The 22,208-nt window shown below is 45.7% G+C and overlaps 1 protein-coding gene across 2 annotated transcripts in view; it reads left to right on the top strand.

The window, feature by feature from the left end:
- Positions 1-22,208, top strand: part of LOC311133786 (paired box protein Pax-7) — a gene marked incomplete at both ends in the record, with an annotated part of 60,047 nt that overhangs the window by 26,017 nt on the left and 11,822 nt on the right. For both annotated transcript variants that reach the window (XM_084167356.1, XM_084167355.1), the window contains 3 exons: positions 1,704-1,903; positions 15,262-15,427; positions 16,031-16,224. In XM_084167356.1, coding sequence (XP_084023482.1) covers positions 1,704-1,903; positions 15,262-15,427; positions 16,031-16,224 — 560 coding nt within the window. The remainder of the gene's footprint in view (positions 1-1,703; positions 1,904-15,261; positions 15,428-16,030; positions 16,225-22,208) is intronic.

The following is a 22,208-nucleotide window of genomic DNA, read 5'->3' as shown; positions in this document are numbered from 1 at the left end:
GAAGACTCATCGAGTGGCCTGTAATGATAGTCACCATATAATCCCATAATTCCTTGTTTAATTAAACTCCAGAGCCGGCCTTGAGACCCAGCCAGATTTAGTTGCTCTTTTATTCTCTCAGTTGTTATTTGAAGGCTATTTGGCTTCAGTTTGTCCATGTGGTATGTTGAAACATTCGAGAGGGCTTTGTTGAACTGAGCTTAGTTGTGCCCATAGCCAATGCAATGGATTCACCTGGGCTAACTTTCAGGAGACCATTATGGTTGTCATTATAGTTGGGGAGAAAGGGTTTCTGTAAGGGACAATGAGCTCTCCACAAACTCTTTCGTTCTATAGGCTATCTAGCATTTTTTGTTCTTTACCCTTCTCTCCTTCTGGACTGTACATGTCTGATGCAATCCAACTAGGCCTAGAGCAACACTGGCTTGTCAATGTCTCAATGAGCACATTTGTGAAAATATGCATTTTATAACAAGAAATGAAAAGGGCCGTGTAGTTTGAATAGACATGCAGAGGAGGTGAAAATGATGCAATTTCCTAAATTCAGTTATAATGGTAATGCGATGTGGTAATACATATTCGCTGTCAGAAACATTCCTCTTGGCCTGGATTGGATGGCTTTGCGCAGTATTTATATTCCTCAAGCGAAAATGCAGCAGCTTAGTTGAATGCCTAAAAGTACTGTAAGATATATTGTAATTCATTTATTGACAGCAGCATCATAGAAACACAGAATATGGGATTGAATGGTTCTGGTGTGATATTGTTATAGTGTTCTGTATATTCTGTCTGTGCTGTTTTTTGAGCAGCAGTGTGCCCTGGGCCATTGTGAGAGAATAGTGTGGTGAGGAACAGCAAGGTGGCCTGCGTAGATTAACCCTTCCACCCAGCACCCCCTCCCCTCCTGCCCCCAACCGCCTGCGGCCCTCTGCCTCCAGCTTCTGGCGCCTCTCTCCCCCACCCGCCCGCCCGCTCTCTCTCTCTCTCTCTCTCTCTCTCTCTCTCTCGCTCTCTCTCTCTCTCTCTCTCTCTCTCTCTCTCTCTCTCTCTCTCTCTCTCTCTCTCTCTCTCTCTCTCAGGCAGGATTGGGTATCAGGCCTCTTAAATACTGTATATATATCCACAGATTAAGATCATATTTGCTCTGTTGTGCTCGGAGAGAGGGAAAGCAGTCATTTGAAGGGCTTTGCAGCCTCTCCCCCTCAAGCGACATAGCCTCTGAAGTGGGTTGTGCCCCTAAACTAGAAAAAGTGGCTTGTATGGACCATTTCAGGGTTTCACCCATCCTTTTTATTAGGGCCAGGATGATACCAGTATTGCGATACTCGTTAGTATCGTGACAAGGAAACAAAACACGAAGCGGATTTTACTTCTTTAGGAAAACAGCCCTAATGTTGGAAACAAACATCATTACGTTGTCATCCAGAGTCACCTTTATTTTGCCATGGAAAAGATATTGCGATACTGGCATCGTCACAGCCCTACTTTTTATTGCCTTTTTCAATGACATAGGTTAATCAACAAAAACTGTGACTGATTGCTGTCAGAACAGAGGCTTGTGGGTAAACACAGACAACTGAAGAGATAAATAACCAACCAATAAAATGGACTTCCTTTCCATTGTTGCTAAATTCCCTTGTATTATTTTAGTGTTTTTCTTAGTATTAACTGAGATGGCCTCTCCCTCCTCCCCTTTGGCCCAGGTAATCGTACAGACGAGGGTTCAGATGTGGAGTCGGAGCCGGACCTTCCCCTGAAGAGGAAGCAGCGTCGCAGCCGCACCACCTTCACAGCCGAGCAGCTGGAGGAGCTGGAGAAGGCCTTTGAGAGGACACACTACCCAGACATCTACACCAGGGAAGAGCTGGCCCAGAGGACCAAGCTCACTGAGGCCCGCGTACAGGTTAGTTAGACACACAAACAATCAATGCAACATACACTCTGTCATGGCGGGTTAGCATTATCCATGTGTTTATGACACTAATCTAAAGCACTGTTTTCCTGTACATGGCAAACATTTGTTTTAATATCCTGCTATAGTCTTCCGAAATAATAAAAATCTACCCATTTACACAACCTACTCCACATTTTCAAAGTGAAAGAAAACTATACAACATTTGGCAAATCGTTTTTTTTTTTTTTTTTTTTTTTAAAGAAGAAGACATCTTAATTGTGTATGTCTTCACACTCTAGAGAAAATCTAACGCTTAGATCGTTTTTGGGGGGAGGGACAATTACACAACTTTTAATGCCAAAGATACACCAGAATGGCTTTCCAAGAGGTGTTGAGTGTTCCTGAATGGTCCAGTCTCAGTCCTCCTGACCTAAATCTGTTTTCAAATCAGAGACAAAGTTTGAATATAGCTTCCACTCAATGATTCCCAACCAAATGTACTGAGCTTCAGCAATTTTGACAAAAACAATGGATATACTGTATGTTGCCCTAAGAGTTGTGCAAAATGTGTATAATCTTATTCAAAATGATAAACAGCTGTAATGGCTGCCAACGGTTCTTCCTTCCAGTAATAACTCTGGGGTGTGAAGACATACGCAATCAAGACATCTTTATTTTATTCACTTGGACCATTTTCTTTATCCTCTCTTTCACTTCGAAACTGTGGAGTAGGTTGTGTAGATCGGAAGCAAAAAAAATCCATATAATCCCTTTTTAGATGTAATTTTAAGGCTGCAAAAGAAGATTGTGCAAGGGGTATGTAGACTTACTAGCGACTATATTAATTCATCCCAGTCCAGGTATTTTTTACCCATATTTTACCTCCTCACCTCACCTGGGAGTTCACTGCTCTCTGTGAGTCCTCATCTGTTCTAAGAAGGCCTTGACAGGGGATGCTCCATTTTTTTACACACAAGACTCCACTCCAGGACCTGCCTGACAGCTTGTGTACCATGTGGTTTTATGTAACGCTGAAGGAAATGCAGTAGAGTTATAGCAGCAGCTGTTCAGAAGGGAGAGAGAGAGAGAGAGAGAGAGAGAGAGAGGAAAAGAGAAAGAGAGAGCGAGAAGAAATGCATTCCTGATGGATTTCTCATTTCGGCCTTTGGCCAGCATCTCTCTCCCATCACTTTCAAGCCTGCCGCCACTTGTAAAACCATGTGCATATCATGGAGGGTCCCTCATCCTCTCCAGGGACCCCATGCCCCGACAACAACATGAATCAATCAGATGCTAGTAAAAAAGGGCAACCCTCTCTTCTTACCACAACCCCTTGCTCACTCCCCCTGAACCTCCCAAACTCTGAACCACCCCGCGTGCTAACTGTTCCTTACACTCCAAACATGCGGTTAGGGGTAACTGATTCCACACATGTCTTTGTCTGTCTAGCAAACCCTCCAAACAGAAAGATGTCTAAATGGTTGCTGCAGTACTCAGTGGAGGATGCTGAGAGATTTATCTCATGCATATTTTCTTGTGCTACATTACGTTTTAGAATGTTTCAAATATGCTTATGAGGCAAACTTGAACATGAGATTGGGAAGGTCTTTCAGTTACTATTTGATTAATCTCTTTTTCTGAAGATTCTCCTCCATTACAGTGTAATGGATGTCTCATGAAATACATCTGGAAAATACATGCATGTCTAATAGATTCTGAGTTATGACAGAAGGGTTACAATGGTTTGTATTTACAATGTCATTTGGTCTAATTTATTTAAATGTAGCATCAACATTTTAGAATATAGACCTTGTAGAGTGGAGTTGAATTCTTTGTGAAGCTCATTGTGATTGGTCTCAAAGATGAAACAATCCAGCAAACCTGTGTAAGATTGGTTGAGCAGAGTGCCATGTGGGCTAGAGCAGGGGTTCCCAAACGTTTTTGTGTAGGGGACCACTTTTGTGTAGGGGACCGTACCCCTCCCACTCCACGAGGTACTGAAGGCCCCCCACCCGATGCCTTGAATCCAGGATGGAGTACGCCGGGGCCCCCTCGATGTCCAGAGGAGGCAGAGGAACCTCCCGCACCTCAGACTCCTGGAGCGGACCAGCCACCACCGGCCTGAGGAGAGAGACATAGAACGAGGAGTTAATACGGTAATCTGGAGGGAGTAGTAACCTATAGGTAACCTCGTTTATTCTCCTCAGGACTTTGAACAGCCCCACAAATCGCGTGCTTGGCTTCCGACAGGGCAGATGGAGGGGCATATGGAGGGTCGAGAGCCAGACCCGATCACCCGATACAAAGACTGGGGCCTCACTGCGGTTGCGGTCAGCGTTGGCCTTCTGGCGATGCACGGTGCACTGGAGGTGGACGTGAGCAGCATTCCATGTCTCCTGCGTGCGCCAAAACCAGTCATCCACCGCAGGAGCTTCGGTCTGGCTATGATGCCACCGTGCCAGAACTGGCTGATAACCTAAAACACATTGAAATGGCGATAGGTTAGTAGAGGAGTGGCGGAGAGAGTTCTGGGCATATTCGGCCCATGGCAAGAACACCGACTACTCCCCCGGCCAGTCCTGGCAGTAGGACCGCAGGAACCTACCCACATCCTGATTCACCCGTTCCACCTACCCATTAGACTCAGGGTAAAACCCAGAGGTCAGGCTGACCGAGACCCCCAGACGTTCCATGAACGCCTTCCAGACCCTGGATGTAAACTGGGGACCCCGGTCAGACACTATGTTCTCTGGCACCCCGTAGTGCCGGAAGACGTGAGTAAACAGGGCCTCCGCAATCTGCAGGGCCGTGGGGAGACCGGGCAGAGGAAGGAGGCGGCAGGCTTTAGAAAAGCGGTCCACAACAACCAGGATGGTGGTGTTACCCTGAGAGAGGGGAAGATCAGTGAGAAAGTCAATATACAAATGGGACCATGGCCGTTGTGGAACTGGTAAGGGCTGTAACTTACCCGCTGGGAGGTGCCTAGGTGCCTTACTCTGGGAACACACCGAGCAGGAGGAGACATACACCCTCACGTCCTTAGCCAAGGTAGGCCACCAGTACCTTCCGGTCAGTCAGCGCACTGTACGGCCGATACCTGGGTGACCAGAGGAGGGGGACATGTGCCCAGTAGATCAGATGGTCACGGACAAGAGACGGCACGTACCGCATCCCAGTTGGGCACTGAGGTGGAGATGGCTCTGTGCGTAACGCCCGCTCTATGTCCGCGTCCACCGCCCATACTACCGGCGCCACAATGCAGGAGGCCGGGAGTATGGGGGTGTTGTCTATGGGCCTCTCCTCTACCTTCACGTTCTTTGTACCCGGTATGTAGGACAGTGTAAAATCAAACCGGGTGAAGACCAGGGCCAACCTGGCATGGCACGGGTTCAGCCTCCAAGTTGCGCGGATGTACTCCAGGTTACGGTGGTCAGTCCAGACGAGGAAAGGGTGTTTCGCCCCCTCGAGCCAGTGGTCAGGGCTCTGACGACAGCCAACAGCTCCCGATCACCAACGTCGTAGTTCTGCTCTGCCGGGCTGAGTTTCTTGGAGAAGAAGGCACAGGGGCGGAGCTTGGGTGGCGTGCCCAAGCGTTCAGATAGGACAGCGCCTATCCCTACCTCGGATGCATCCACCTCCACTACGAACGGTAATGATGGATCGGGATGGACCAGTACCGGAGCTGAGGTGAACAGAGCCCTCAGGTTACTGAAAGCCCTGTCAGCCTCAGCAGACCAGCAGAGCCGGAACGGCCCACCCTTCAACAGAGAGGTGATGGAAGCTGCGACCTTGCCAAAGCCCCGGATAAACCTCCGATAGTAGTTGGCAAAGCCAATAAAGCGCTGCACCTCCTTTACCGTGGTTGGAGTCGGCCAATTAGGCATGGCTGAAATGCGATCTCCCTCCATCTCCACACCTGAGGTGGTGATGCGGTATCCGAGGAAGGAGACGGACTGCTGGAAAAACAGACACTTTTCTACCTTGGCATAAAGGTCATGTTCCAACAGTCGGCCCTGCACTTTGCAAACCAGGGACACATGCTCAGCGCGCGTAGCGGAATACACCAGAATGTCATCGATGTAGACCACTACACCATGACCAAGCATGTCCCGAAACACCTTGTTTGCAAAGGACTGGAAGACTGATGGAGCATTCATCAAACCGCACAGCATCACCAGGTATTCGTAATGCCCCGTGGTTGTGCTGAATGCTGTCTTCCACCCGTCCCCATCTCGGATACGCATTAGGTTGTATGCACTCCGGAGATCTAATTTTGTGAAGAAGCGCGCCCCATGCATTGACTCGATTACAGATGGAATGAGGGGTAGAGGATCACTATAACGAATTGTCCCCTTGTTAAGTGCTCGGTAATCAATGCAAGGGCGCAGACCTCCGTCTTTCTCCTTCACAAAAAATAAACATGAGGAGGCGGGCGAAGTGGAGGGACGTATGAACCCCTGGCGCAGGGACTCGGAAACGTATGTCCCCCTTCGCCTCCGTTTCAGCCTGCGACAGGGGATATACATGACTCCTGGGAGGCACAGCGTCTACCCAGAGGTTTATCGCGCAATCCCCCGCCCAATGAGGTGGTAATTTGGTCGCCTGCATTTTGGAAAACGCATGCGCAAATCGAGGTATTCGGGGGGAATGCGCACGGTGGAGGTAGTGTCTGGACTTTCCACCGTGGTTGCACCAACGGAAACAGCTAGACACCTACCCTGACACTCTCGCGAACACCCCGTGAGAACCCTCTGAGGCCATGAAAAGGTTGGGTTATGTAGTGCTAACCAGGGAAGACCCAACACAACAGGGAAATCAGGAGATTCAATAATTAAAAAAGGTGAATTGCTCTCTATGGGTCTTGTTCGTAACCATCGTGACTGGTGCTGTAACTTCCCTAATGAACCCTGACCCTAATGGTCGACTGTCAAGTGCTTTGATGGGCAGTGGAATGGATAGGGGATCCAACGTAATACCTAGACTATGAGCTAACGACCTTTCCATAAAGTTCCCAGCTGCGCCTGAATCGACCAGCGCCTTACACTGGGAAACTACTGTGTAATCAGGGAAGGTGACGTGTATGGTGCAGTGCGCAGCAGAGGGCTCTGAACGAGTGTGAGTTTGCGCTTCCTGGGTTGACGCGAGAGTGCCCTACCTGCCGCCTCCAGACCCGGAAGAACCCTGACGACAGCGTGTAGCAGAATGTCCTCTCCTGCCACAAGAGTGACGCTGGAGCTGTCGTCCTCCGTACTCCAGGATCGCTGCACCACCCAGCTCCATCGGAACTGAATCCGGGTTGAGGGGGGGGTGAAACGGGCAGGCCCCTTCCAGGACGTCCTCTTGCAGCTAGCAGGTTAACCAACCGGATGGCCATGTCCACCAGCTGGTCAAAAGTCAACATGGTATCCCGGCAGGCTAGCTCCCTTCGGACGTCCTCTCGCAGGCTGCACCGGAAGCTGTCAATGAGGGCCCGCTCATTCCACCCGGACCCAGCCGCTAGAGTACAAAACTCCAGGGCAAAGTCCTGCGCGGTCCTCATCCCCTGCCTCAGTTGGACCAGCCGCTCGCCCGCCACTCTTCCTTCGGGCGGGTGATCGAAGACTGCCTGGAAGAGGCGAGCGAACTCCCCGTAGTTGTCCAACACGGCTCCTCCTTCACTCCAGACCGCATTGGCCCACTCCAGGGCTTTCCCCGAGAGGCAGGAGACAAGGGCGGACACCTTCTCCCACTCCGATGGAGCCGGGCTGATGGTTGAGAAGTAGAGGTCCAGCTGCAGGAGGAATCCCTGGCAGCAGGTAGCTGTCCCGTCATAATCCCTCGGTTGGGATAGATGAATCCCTCTGGGTGCTGGGGTGTGGGTGTCTGGATCCGGTCGCTCAGCTGGTCCCGAAGGGTTGGGTACTCTCCTCTCCAGGCGCAGGAGGGTAAATCGCAGAATAAAATGTTTATTACGAAAACACAGCGGTACGCAGCAATGCGTCAAACACTCCAGTGCGGAAATCATGTGCACTGGAAAACAACAAGGCACACGGGTGAAATATCCCGGTGATACAAAATACAAAGAGCTCCACCGAGCTAATCTAACCTCCACAATAAATAATCACACACAAAGACAAGGGGGCAGAGGGAACACTTATACAGGTACTGATAAAGGGATATGAACCAGGTGTGTGTAATAAACAAGACAAAACAAATGGAATGATGAGATGAGGAGCGGCAGTGGCTAGAAGGCGGTGACGACGAACGCCGAAGCCTGCCCGAACAAGGAGAGGTGGCAGCTTCGGAGGAAGTCGGACACCCCCTCTTTCCATCAGAGAGAAAATGCTGTAGTTTTAAAGCTAATTTCCTGCAATTCTACACATTTTGCCTTGGAGCAGAGAGAACATTTAGCAGTTTTAAAGCTAATTTAGAGCAATTCTACACATTTTACCATGGGGCAGAGAGAAAATATTGCTTTTAAAGCTTAAATTACAGTGCATTATGTAGACTTTTTTTCACTGATCCGAAATTAATTTAATCTGTTGTTTATAGCAATATTCATAAAGAGAAAAATAATACACATAAAAATAATAAGAATTGAGATCTACCCCACTGGGAACCCCAGGGCTACAGAGCACAGTGTCCTCTGTCTTGTCCATGTTCCAGGCACTTCACAACCATATTTGTAGGTCAATTACATTTACATTTTAGAGAGAATCCCTTCAGGCATTTGCCTCTTTCGAGTATTTATGGAAACTGATGGTAATTTGAATCCTAAAAGTGAAAAAAACCGAACAGGGTTGAAAACTAAAAGAACACTTTTTCTCTCCTGCGAGATAATAGAGCTAAATGATGTCATGTGAAAATCTGAGGTATTTAAATCATGGACATAATTTGTTAATGCAGTTTTCCTCATAATCTAATTTCGAAACGCTTTGAAAGTCTCCAAAGATCAACTCAAACTTAATTTTCTGAGAAGGTCACCCCAAGAAACTGACTCTGGTTAACCAAAGTAAATAATGGCCATTGGTCTTCAATGTTGCTCAGCGGTTTGGCAAGTGAGTTGGGAGGAGGATTTAGGATGGACTATGGAGACAATTGTAGAATTGTTTCTTTTTCAGGAGAGTCATGTGTGGTTTTGTCATTGGCTCTGCTAGAGCACTGTCCCATTGCATCTGAACACCAGGGACTTACCCTGCTCCTCATCAGCCTGCTGAAGTACTCAGACACATCCTCAATAACCAACCACACTGACCACTTGAGACATGATGATATAAGAAAAACTTGGTGAAGCCTCTTCTCTAGAACTGCTCCAAATTGAATCAATACATTTAAAAAGACATAAGGCTGGATTTTGGTGTGTGAACTTGACAGTTTTAGTGTCAGTGCGTTTTGAAGATGTCAGCCAGCTGGGTTTTCACATAGGTACCCAAATGGTCCATCTCTGTGCTGGGCAGGACAGAAGAACCTTTGGCCTGAGAGTTGACCTGCTCCAGCACAGCTGCAATGACGCATCTTCCAGATGTCAACGAGTGGGGAGGCTGAGAGGGCAGTGGGGTGAGGGAGAAACCCAGCAGAGGGGCGGTGTTGTAGGGTCATAAAGATCCATCTCTTCTTCAGTAGGATTTGAGGTGGTGGTTACGGTTTACCCTGTTAGTTGTTACTGATCTCTAGGTGATCATCTGTAAAGCAGGGTGTATTGTATACACTGCAGTCAGGGACACATATAGTAAAAGTACTATTATCTGTGAGGGTATATGTGCCCACTCCAAGTGGAGAGCTCTTGTGTGGAAGGGTGCTCAGGAGGACTCCTGGTTTAACGAGAAGTGACAAGTGTTTGGTTTACCAGTGAATCCACAGCCCAAACTCACTGCCCCATAAACTCAGCCAACCCAAACCCCCTCCCCTCCCTGCCCCTGCCTGCCATCTTGTGTCACACTACCTCATCCATCTTCATCAGGCCCACCACCCCCTAAAACACAGGTCCCAGCAGCTCCCAGCAGCCCTCCCCCGGCCCCACCACTGTTTTATCACCCCAACTGACAAATTGCAGGATCTGATCCATATCTCACAGCCTTTAGTTCCAGGCTACCCGTCCCTATAAATCTAGCTACCTGTCTACTGCTCTGAGCACCCCACTCTCTGTGCTGCCATTCTGCTTCTGAAATAAAACACTCATTCCTAACTGGATCAGGCAGTGGAGTCCTTCCACAGACTATTAAGAAGAGAAAAGAGCATCACTTGTGTCTATCCTTCAGAAGTTTGGGCCAGGTGTAGGGGGGTTGCTGTTGAGTGAGGGAGGGCAGAGAACAGAGGAAGGGAGGGAGGCCAGAGGCTGGGCCTTAGCGCTGTAAATCAGTGCTCCTCTCCTCCTCACACATGAAGTCAATTACATTCTCTTCTATTTAGGCTGAAGTTTCTACGAGGCCGATTCTACCTCTGCTGAGGAGGCTCATCTGAGCGGCGGCAGCGCTGGCTGGCTCGCTCAGCGAATCTGTCACATAGATCCCCTTTCATTACCAATAAACATTCTGCATGTAGCTATTATAGTTAGAGGAATCTAATAAGTTATAAGCATAGCCTTTTATGAAGCGTAGAAATCAATTTGGGAAGACGTTTTTCTCTCTATCTGGAGAGTGCGCTAGGCTTCTGATACATGCCGCGACACAAAGAGTAGAGGATCCTGCTCTGTTTGTCTCTGTGCTGCCCTGTCTCTGATCTCTGAGGCCTCTATGGAGAGGCTGAGGAGAGATCCCAGTACTACCTCATAGTGTCACAGGATATATTATAGACTACCTATTGAATGTCTTATTTTCATGTTGAACAACCAAATACTGCAGAGTTCCATCTTGATCCATCTTGTCTATCCCCCAAAACTGAAAGGGACATATTGTCACACATTCCTCAAAGACAGATATATTCCTTTTATGTAGTTTAGGATAAACACAATGACGTCATAGAGATGTATCATGAAATAGAGATTTACCAGGTTGTTTCCATGCGAGGTGACTACCAATGGCAGGAGAGAATGGCATAGTAGTTTTCAGTAGTAACAATAGCAGAGCCCACCCAACACAACAGGCATCATCCATGTTCCCACCAGTCTGGTTTTATGTCGGTTCCATAAAGGAATAGATAGGGTTTATGTAGATTGTGGAAGAGAAATTGTTGCAATGCAGCCGTGTGAATGTTCTAACAGTTTCTTATTATTAGAATTTAAATGACTTTCCTTCAGTCCCTCTGTATTCCTGATACTTATCGAGCTAATCCCACTCTCCTCTCAAATTCACACTCCCAGCTACTCTAATTAGCATAGTGTCAGTCTGGCAGGCAGAGGCAGGCAGGCAGGCAGAGAGAGAAACAGCAAGAGCCAGTGAGGGTGGGTAGTACATGGGATAAAACCGATGAGGCGATGTTGTTTCGCCTCTTTGCACTACTGTGTTCATTGTATTTGTGGAGTGCACCATTGAGAATACATGAGAATAAGGGTTCATCCTTGTTTTTGTAGCATATAGTTCACTTTGTGAAATGTGTACGTGTGGCACCATTGGCTTAAGAAACGTAGAATTGTTACAATAACTTTAAAGAAAGACAATTAGATCCTATTTGAGACAAAGGGTTTGAATGCAATGTAATGTCATGCATTGCAGTGTTGTGTTTGTGTTATCTTAGATCAGTGATAAGCAAATGGGATCCTCAGCCCTGTAGAGTCCATTGTGTTGTGTTAGTGAGTGAGGTCTAGAGAAATGGTGGAATACAGACCCAGGCCACTCTCTCAGATAAGAGATTACATCCCACTGGGCACAGATTCAATGTCTAATTTTCTTTTATATTTGGATGAGTTGTCAACTAACATGAATTCAACGTGAAATCAACAAAAAATTGTACCATGTCATTGGATTTAGGTTGGGTGAAAAAAATAGTAAATGCCCTTTTTTAAAATCCAATTAGTTTTCCACATTGATTCAACGTCATCACATTGATTATTTTTGTTGAAATGAATTGGAAACAACGTTGGTTCAACCAGTTTTTGCCAAGTGGGATTAAAGGATATACTGTATATGTGCCACTGCCAAATCAAAGCTACATAAAAGCAACTGTTGTTAACACATATCTCTCCAGACCTTCACTTCACTAGACTCGGGGACATGTTTTCAGGACCTTCAACTTGCCTGACGTTCGTTCCAGCCTTCATTTCCCCCAACCCCCCCTACAGTCCCATGCCACCCCCTCCATGTCTGTGCTCAGCTCAGCTCAGCAGCTCAAAGCGGGTCTCTTTTTGTCTCTCAGGCTCCACTAAGCTCTAGTCCTAAGAGATGTGGTGGTGCCCCAGGTTTTCTACCGTCCCCCACCCCCCACCCTCCAACTTCCTCCAGTATCTTGCAGGGATAATCACATAGTCCATGTTAGTCCAAGTGTAGAGGAAGCCAATCAGAAAACCTCTTACACTGACAAAACAAAACAGGACTAAAGATTGATGCTGTAGTAGCAGACTTTGAGGTAGACATGGAGGAGGGATGAAGCTCTCTCTCTCTCTCTCTGTAGTGCAGAGGAATTAAACCGGATTGGGGAGAGCAGGGGAGAATCTGTGGTCCAAGGTGACTTTGTGATCGGGTTCCAGAGTACAGCTTCAAATCCTCCTCCTGTTTGTGTTGTGTGTGTGTGTGTTTGTCTGTGTGTGTGCGCGCATGCATATGTGCGTACATACAGTATGTGCGTGCCTGTTTATCTCAGTGTCTGCTGTTGTAGAGTCCATGGCTGCTGGAGAAAACATTACATCTCCTCTGAAGCAGCAGTGACGCATGGCCCCCTCTCGCCCAACAATACGGTATTGACCTGGTCACATTGGGCCCAATGTTTGTCAGCTTTAACTCGATAGCGGTGCAGCCTTTGGCATTTTACTTGACTTGAGTAGCTCGGCGTTGCAGCGGGCTCGTTCAAAGCCTTGGAGTAAATTCACTTAGACAGATGCGCTTCACAGACTCCCCTCTCATTAAAGTGGATGGGTGGCAATGGTGACCACAGGGCATGGGAGGCAGATGTTGAGACATCACCATGCACCACTCTGAACATCCTATTATGTCATTATAGACTGAAATGAGGAGGGGAGGTACATTCTATCAGAAAATGTTGTAAATTGTCTATCGGAGTATTTCATAACAGTGTTAAGAAAGACCAGAAATGTAGAGTTTCATAATGTGTTTATGTGAGAGAGCAAGAGGGAAAGAGAGTGAGTGTTAGGAAGAGAAAACTGAAGTGAAGTGAAGGAAGAAGAGAAAGTGGCCAAGGCATTTCTGTGTGTTTTGTGTTTGCCATAATGGAACACCTCCTGCCTGTGGCTTGGATGACAAAAATAAGGAAGTGTAATAGAACATAAAAGAGGGGCGGGGTGAGGGGTGAGGTTCAGAGGTCGGAGGTGAGGGTGGCACTGCAGGGCCGGTTGATTGGGCGTGTGTGGAAGGAAGAGGTGTGTCCCCATGGCAGGCAGCTGTTTGTCCCAGCAAGATATCAGCAGCTCCAGCTCAGACCCAGCACCACGCTCCACTACATCCCAATAGGAGCCAAATCAGTGGGGGCACCAGGGAGCCCTGAGCCCTCGCAGTGCTTTATTTGGTCTGGAAAAGTTTGTTTGTTAAATGGAAAGTGTGAGGAAATGATCTGCTTCCAGAAGAGGCTTCCTGTTGGTGGGGTTAGGGTTAGGGTTAGAAGTTGAGTGACTTATTTATCTCGCGAGTGCTTGGACAGTGGGGTATTATTATCTCAGTCCCTTTTTATCACATGAGATGCTCTTGATGAAATTGGAACTAGAGGCAGACAATCTAAACAGAGATTTGTCTTTATGTGATTGAGATCTCTGTGTATGTGAGTTTATGTGTAGCATTTGTTTGTGTTCAGGAGAAGGAGAGGCCTCAATAGCAGTGAGTCTGTCCCTGTGTTAGTCCCTTGAAAGTTAGGCTCTTTTAGAGCTGTTTAAAAGGGACGCCCCTTCTTTGTGCCCAGTGTTCTGCCTGGCGTATGGAAGCCCTTTTGTCCCCTCCTTTCATCTGGCTTCACAATAGGCCAGGCCGTTTGAAACACAACAGTAGATGAACTGCGCTGACAGTGTATTAAACTCTGATGAATTGCCAGTGCGAGGCATAGATCAATGTCCTTAAACCTTTAGCCTACACTGGGCCCAGGCCTTGTCTTGGTTAAATGGAACAGGTTGCTGGCTGTATGGCTGCTCTTTTCAAAAGACCTGATTATATTCATGTTTTGTTGAAGCAGAAGCCTTTTTAAAATGTGTAAATCACTGCAGTTAAAATGGAGCCTCTTTAGTCACTCCCATTCAGGGAGTTGACATTGTGCATTCGTGGTTGAATGTTGATAATGGTGTTGGACATTTTGTGTGCATTTTGGTACAATTCTACATTTTATTTAGCGATCTTAAGAAGACCAAGATGTAAACAATGTGCCGTTAGACTGTGCAAAATAATATGTATTCATGGTTTTGTCGATTACAGATAAACTGCTAAATCCCATCCACTTTGTATAATATCATTGAAATAGTTCACTATGCATGTATTTGCAATTGCATATATCTGATTATATGTGAGACATATAGAGAGAGACAGAAAGAGTAACAGAGAGAGAGAGAGAGAGAGAGAGAGAGAGAGAGAGAGAGAGAGAGAGAGAGAGAGAGAGAGAGAGAGAGAGAGAGAGAGAGAGAGAGAGAGAGAGAGAGAGAGAGAGAGAGTAGACATACTATTGACAAGAGAGTATGAACCGCTGTGGTGGCATTCTTTATGGCCTCCAATAGTCTAATAGGTTCACAAACATACTTGAGATGTCTGATATGCAGCTTGTGGCCCCTACCTCTGACCCCTTAATGACTTCTTAGGGCAGCCTGTTGACACAGATCCCAGCTTCAGCCACTTAAGAAGAACAACAGGGCCAGACCACTGGACCTCCATGCAGGCTCTGACTCCTACAGGGACTGTCTAGCGTCTCCACCACCACCATCTCTCACAGCAACAGACAGATGAATTACAGGTGGTAGGACCACACACTCAATTCATTTGGAGCATTCTGGAATCATATATCCATTTGATAATATATCCATTGTGTTAATATATTCACATATTCCTTTGGACAGAACATGAAGAGAAAATTATGGCTATTCTAGTATGCACAACCTTGTGATTGCTGAGAGTTAGAGAGTGCTTCGCTCTTGCAGATGGGTTATCATAGAGTAGCTAAACTGAGTGAAAGGTAGAAATTCTCTCTCTCTCTCGCTCTCTCTCTCTCTGTCTGTCTGTCTGTCTGTCTCTCTGTCTCTCTCTGTCTCTTTCTCTGTTTGTTCTGTAGTTTGTCCTCTCCATCCTTCTCATCAGTTATTTTCCCTCCAGGTGTGGTTCAGCAACAGAAGGGCCAGATGGCGCAAGCAGGCAGGAGCCAATCAGCTGGCCGCCTTCAACCACCTGTTACCTGGAGGCTTCCCGCCCACGGGGATGCCCAGCCTACCTACCTACCAGCTACCTGAGTCCTCATACCCCGGCACTACACTGTCACAGGGTAAGACACACACACATGCCCGCACATACACACACACCGACACACACACATGCGCACGCACTCACACACAAGCCTCCACATCTGCTTATCCCAGAGGCTCTGTTTTGGGCTCAAATGTTTGTGTAAATGGACGTGTTTTAATCTAATCTAGGTAGCACTTGGGTTACAAATATCTATGGTATGTCTGCTACACATTTAGAGCATGTTAACAGAATATTATATCATATAACAGTTATGTGCTAAATATAGGATCCATACAGCAACTAGCCTTTGTTACACGATGACAGGGAAACAGCCTTTAACGGAGTTTGCTACCAATTACAAGAGCAGGATATTTCTAAGCTACAAACAGTATGAAAAGGTGTCACATGATGTCTGAGCCGGCATGAGCCACTGCTAAAACATAATTTTATTGTGCTATTTTCAAAATAAACTATCTCCTTACGTTTAGTGTTTAATCTGTCTGGGGGTTTGAGACCATTAAGGTGTAATAAGTTGTTTACAAGGCTGAGGTTTGAGAACAGTATATTTAGTCGTGGCTCTCTTGGCTCACTCCCTTACCCAGGCTCTGTGTTGTTGTTTTTGTTGTTGTTATTGGTTCAGATGTCAGCAGTACGTTGCATCGGCCCCAACCCCTGCCTCCATCCTCCATGCACCAGGGCGGACTCTCTGACGGCAGCTCCCCCTACGGCCTCTCGTCCAATCGCCACAGCTTCTCCAGCTACTCAGACACCTTCATGAGCCAATCAGCTGCCAGCAACCACATGAATCCGGTCAGCAATGGCCTCTCCCCACAGGTCAGTTCAAGGCCAAGGGCACGTCTCCCCTATTTCCTCCCTGTCTTGCCTCTTTTGATATGGATGTGTACCGTAAGCTACATAAAGTAACATTTTTACAAAAAATGCTTCTGATATAGACATCTGACCATTTTAATGATTCAATGACCCAAGGTTTAAATTATGTATATAATTGCAATTTGCTGAACCACCATTCAATTAGAAAAATCAACTCAGTACTAGGCTACTGTATGTCGATCCATCGTCTTTTATTTGAGCTTCTAAAGCTCTGGGTTTTCATTGGCTCATTTAAATTGATACAATAATAAAACAATTGGATTAACATCAACAAATTAAAATTAATCTTGATAGAGGCACATCTGCTCCAAAACAGCAGTTTCCACTTTCCTGGGACATCAAAATCCTACTCCGAACATGAGAAACACATGTGAATGAAATAATTAGCTAAAGCTTAGAAATGTAGGCACTTAATCTTCTACAAGTAATTGTTCGAAGTTGGTAGACCTTAGTATTATATGGTATTCCATTAATCTTGTACGATAATTGTCTTCATCTCTGAGTCTGGGCTGTGTGCAGTGTCTATCTGTAGGGGAAATGGCTGGCTACAGTAGGCTTGTAGAGTAGGGGCTGTGTAGGGCTACCCTGCTGCCCTCCATGGCCTCCTAACCCCCCAGTCATGCTGCTTCCCCTTCCCTCCTCTCCTCTCAGCCCTCCACACAGTGAAAGTACTTTGGAGCATTAGAGTAATTAGATGCGTCGCTGTCCAAATTGGGGTTTGAATTAATAGGCATTGGATTCCCCTCTAACCGAGCAATTCTCTTCTGTCGTAGAAAATGCAATTGCTTTGCCCCTGTGTGCATGTGTGTGTGTTAGCATGTGTGTGTGTGTGTGTGTGTGTGTGGTGTGTTTCTCAAAAGCTGGAGATTCCACGTTATCTTCTTTGGGCACCTCCATTAATGAGCATTTAAAATGTGACTATGTAAGGGGTTGAGCCTTAAGTAAGTTGCACAGAATGGAAAATGATTTGTATTGATGCAAATCATGTGTAAGGAGTTAATTATACACAATTACCCATCAATACTGGCCAGTCTTGCCCACCCTCACCAACAAGATTTGGTTAACAAGCAGAAAATAAGATTGAAATGGTGTGTAAAGAGTTGAAAATGAATTTCATTGCTGCATTTGTCCGCAATTTCCCCCTCTTTCACACGTGTTTTATTGGGAGTTTTTGTATTTCTTCAAATATTTCTCAAAGCAGATTGGAAACATTCTTGGTATTACCCCTCTTTCTTCATGGAAGAAAGAATTAAGGATTTTGGTGACAAAAAATGAGATTTTCTCTCCCGCTGGAGCGTCAGAGGATAACATGGAGGCTCACAGCATGCTTGATTGTTAGTTGTGGCACAGGGGCTTTAAGTGCTAATGCTCTCACTGCAAACCTGCAGAAAACACCAGGAACATGGACCGCTTTTTTCATTAATGGCTCTACAGTACTGAATAAGGGCTGACGATACAGCAGCTCCCTTTCTCTCCCTCTCTTCCCAAGCATTCCACTACGTGTTTGGATAATACACACTTCCTGTTTAGCACTGGGGATTAGGACCTTGAATAACTGTCAAAAATCAATAATTATATTAAGTCGATCTAAAAAAAGATTCATATAATTTTTACATTGTTAATTTTCTAAGCAGAATGTGGTTTATTGTAATATATGTGTTATTTTATTTGGGTTGTTAATAAGACTGGTATTTGACAGGTATGCTTTAAAACCAACATGGAGGTATAATAGTCTCCCGAGTGGCGCAGTGCTAGCTGTGCCACTAGAGATCCTGGTTCGAATCCAGGCTCTGTCGTAGCCGGCCGCGACCGGGAGACCCATGGGGCGGCGCACAATTGGCCCAGCGTCGTCCGTGGTAGGGGAGGGAATGGTCGGCAGGGATGTAGCTCAGTTGGTAGAGCATGGCATTTGCAACACCAGGGTTGTGGGTTCAATTCCCACGGGGGGCCAGTATGAAAAAAAAATAAAATAATGTATGCACTCACTAACTGTAAGTCGCTCTGGATAAGAGCGTCTGCTAAATGACTAAAATGTAATGTAAATAATATTTAACCCCTCACAGTATGCCATGTGACATTCCTTTCACTCTCTCACTATGTGGAGATGGATGTTCTCTGACAGAGGAATCAGTGTTCATACTGCCTCAATGTTCTGCTGCTCACACACACACACACACACACACACACACACACACACACACACAACTCAGCCTGTCTAACTCTATCCGTCTGTAGTTAAACAGATGTCGTTTCAGTTCTCTCAAATGCATCTCATCTTGAATGTTGTTGTTGACATAGATTTAGTTTCACGTAGATTGGGACTGTGATTTTTTTTATTAGATAGTTTATATACTGTGTTTTCACTCTCCTGTCTTCCTCCTTCTATGTAATGAAAAAACAAACCAATACAAATAGACTCTCCATCATGATGGAAATGATAATTTTATATTGTGGGTTTTCAGACATCATCTGTCCGGAGGAGATATGCCTGTGTGTTGGTATGGGTGAGCTATTTTCTCTAGTGTCTGGTATTGATGGGCTACCCTTTACTGGTAAAGATTGACAAAAATTCTGTGATTCACAGTAAATGGGCTGCGGTGGCCAACTGCCATGTTTGTAATGGAATCCTGCTGCGTTTAGCATTGCCGACAGGTGCTTGCACCCATCCCAATCCCATAACCTTTCCCGACAGCGCACGTTTTCCCATTACGGCCGCTGGAAAAGCCATCCACACCGGCACAGGGGTTGTTGTCATGTGGGATATAAGTTTGGCTGGTTTGAGAGAGAGGCACTAGCTATGTCAGGGGCAGGGTGATGGGTTAAGCTGTGCTTGGCTGGGCCAGAGGTATGAGAGCAGAGTTGTTGTGTTGCTCCTGTTTCATTTGGTGTCACAGCAGGTGTTGGATAGAGGCCAGGAGTATGAGGTGGAGAAATATCAGCAGCGACTGAAAACATTATTATTGCTTTTTTGATGGAGTGACTTTTGCGTCAGTCACCTGGAACTCTGGGTTTGAAGAGCTGAGAGGATTTCGTTCACAACAAATATTTCCCAAACTTTTCATTTGTGAAACATGATATTTTGGAAGTCTTCATGACCCTAAATACTCACAATGACATACTATAAGTTGTTACAAGCTATATAAACAAGTATGCCATGCTGTGGCGAAAGCTTCAGTTGCGATTCCTTTTACAGTACCTTAATAACCAGAAAGTAATTGGTTAAATAATGAAGACGTGACTGAAGAACTCATTGACAACAACTTAGCTCTTCCTGGTCCTTAAAAGCATACTGTGTACTAATAGTACTACAGACTATTTAGAACATACTGTTTAGTAAAAACGTATGCAGTAAGCAACAAATAGCAACATACTACTCATCCATACTGAGAAGGTGTCATCTAATGTGCAATCGCGCTTGTTCCCCGCCATTCATTCATTTTTGTAGATCGCGTCCCCTATTCTGATTATCAGCTGTTGTCAAACTCACGTGGGTGTGAAAAGACGATTCTCTTCCTCATCAGTGTGCAGCAAAATTCGACTAAATGAAAATCCAAAATGAGTATGACATCCTGGCATTTAAAGCATACTCAAGTTTCAAGATTTCACATACTATAAAACGTTCTATTTTCGCATACCTAAAAGCCTACTATTTAAAACGCAAGTATGGGTATTCGGACACGGCCAATAACTTATAGCAAAATAAATACAATTTCACATTTGTTCTAATGAAATGTAGCCTTGAAATTGTTCTAATTGTTCCAAGTTCCGACAGTCTATCTGTTATCCATTTTAAGCACAGGTAGTTACATTTTATTTACAAAGCCTACTGTACCTGGTTATGGCATGGTGAACCAGCACTGTAAAAGGAAGTGTAACCAAAGCTTAGGTGGTCTAAATCCTCCCCAGAAACAATATCAGGTCATAGGAAACTCCACGGACACCATTAAGTCTCTCCATATAAGCCTTTGAAGCGCTAGCTGTTCTTGGGAGTTGTGTTCTTTGGCAGCCGTTTGGGCTGAATTCCGCTTTATTGCATGACAGGGACACCTGCTGGGAGAGGGGAGAAAACAACTGCTCCTCATGAGGCTTCGACAGTACCAAGAGTTAAGAATTTGAATTCTAACCTTACAAGGGAAGAAGCCCTCTGTAATGAAGTGCAAACATTGCAAAGTGTTTAGACAAATCCTGGGATATTGAATTTGAGGATAACATACAGCGGGACACGATGCATCGTCTCTCTCAGAGTGAAATAACATACAGGAAAATACTGTCAGTTGATCAACCACACTCAGGGTGTAGTGGGCTGTTGGTAATACCATAGCTGAAAAACACGTCTATACCTGCCAGTTATTACTGTGAAATAAAATAGTATTTGACATATTTGACCCTTTGGATCAAACCTGGAATAGATCCAACAGGTCCACACACAAGAGGACCGGTTTAGGTCAAATTGAAGCACATAGTAAAGCTAAAAATCCTTATGGATTCAGCATAGATTATTTTCAGTTTCTTTATTTATTTATCCAAAATGGTAAAAAGGATAACTATAAGATATTCCACAAGCTTAAAGGGTTATGTGTGTTAGGATTCTAAGCAATAACTTGAGAAATATCACCTTTGCTGGTTAAATCATGGTAGTTAGTTATCGCTCCGTTTTACCCTGTTCTAGAAGGGACGTGTGTTTTGGAATTAGAGGGACCATGTGTGTGAGGAGGGCCTGTGGTGCTGTGGGAGTGGGCTGGGCCTAATCACACACACACACACACACACACACACACACACACACACACACACACACACACGCACAGGGGATCAGAGGCAGGCAGAGCGGCTCTCACCCCTGCCTCCCTTTGATCCGTGTCCCCAGGCCTGCCTGGCCGCCTGCTCTGCACCGCACCACGCACGCTGACACCACGCACGCTGACACCACGCACGCTGACACCACGCACGCTGACACCACGCTACGCTCGCCTCACTAGCGACTCCCCCAACTGTCTAACAGAGATAAGCCAGGGGAGACTCCAAACTGCCGCTGCCGCTCTTCTCTTCCATTAGCGAGCACTGTCGCTTCTTTAAAAATGGGATGAATTCTGTTTAAGACGCCAACACTAGTCGTTGCCAAAAAGAGGGAGAGAGACAGATAGAGGGAAAATGGAGGGAACAATTTTGAAGCTCTGACTCCATTCCGCCCCCCTCTCTGACTTCTAACAAGACATCCTGCACCTGAATACCAATGAGAGAGGGAGATTCATGTAGTCCCCCACATTATTAAAAGTTGGGCATTAAGCCTCTCACCAGGCACCATGTCAGCTGGCAAGCTCCACTGACAACTAATCAAAGAGGATGAGCACATAGCCTGCATTCATAGCTCAGCCTCTCGCAGAGCAAGAGGGGAATACATAGACGTTAATTAGAACTCCCATTAAAACAAATACTGTTTCAATTTGGCAAGTATAAAAAAAGATATAAGAGGCTTAAAAAAAAAAAAACGAGACCTGCTCTTGGCAGCTGCCAAGAAAATCAAGAGAGTGTAAATCATATCCACTGGCTATATGTTTTAGCATAGATTATTAGGGCTTGCTGCTTGTTTAGCACGTCTGAACTCGGAGGAAAGGATTGCTGGTATCACAAACATACACGTACAAACACTGGCGATATGGGGCTTTGTCTGTATGTAGCTATGTATAAGATTGAATGGTGTTTTAGGTGCTTTTAGTGTGGGTATTTTATATGATGCAAAGATCAAATGTTTTTCCCAAACAGGCTTGTACTCTCTAAACCAGTTAATGGGCTCTCTATCTGTGGTTGGTTCCATGCCTGTGTTCTCTATAGCTCAACCTCTAACCCCCTAGAGCAGCTAAGTGAAACCAATATGCTCTTTGCCTCTCGTTTCAAAGAAATATCTTTGGATATGGTTTCATTTATTT

The sequence above is a fragment of the Coregonus lavaretus genome (genome assembly GCF_964263955.1).
Source record: "Coregonus lavaretus genome assembly, chromosome: 8".
Taxonomy (NCBI): Eukaryota; Metazoa; Chordata; class Actinopteri; order Salmoniformes; family Salmonidae; genus Coregonus; species Coregonus lavaretus.
Note: the sequence above shows the minus strand (reverse complement) of the source record. Positions and strands in the feature narration are given on the sequence as shown.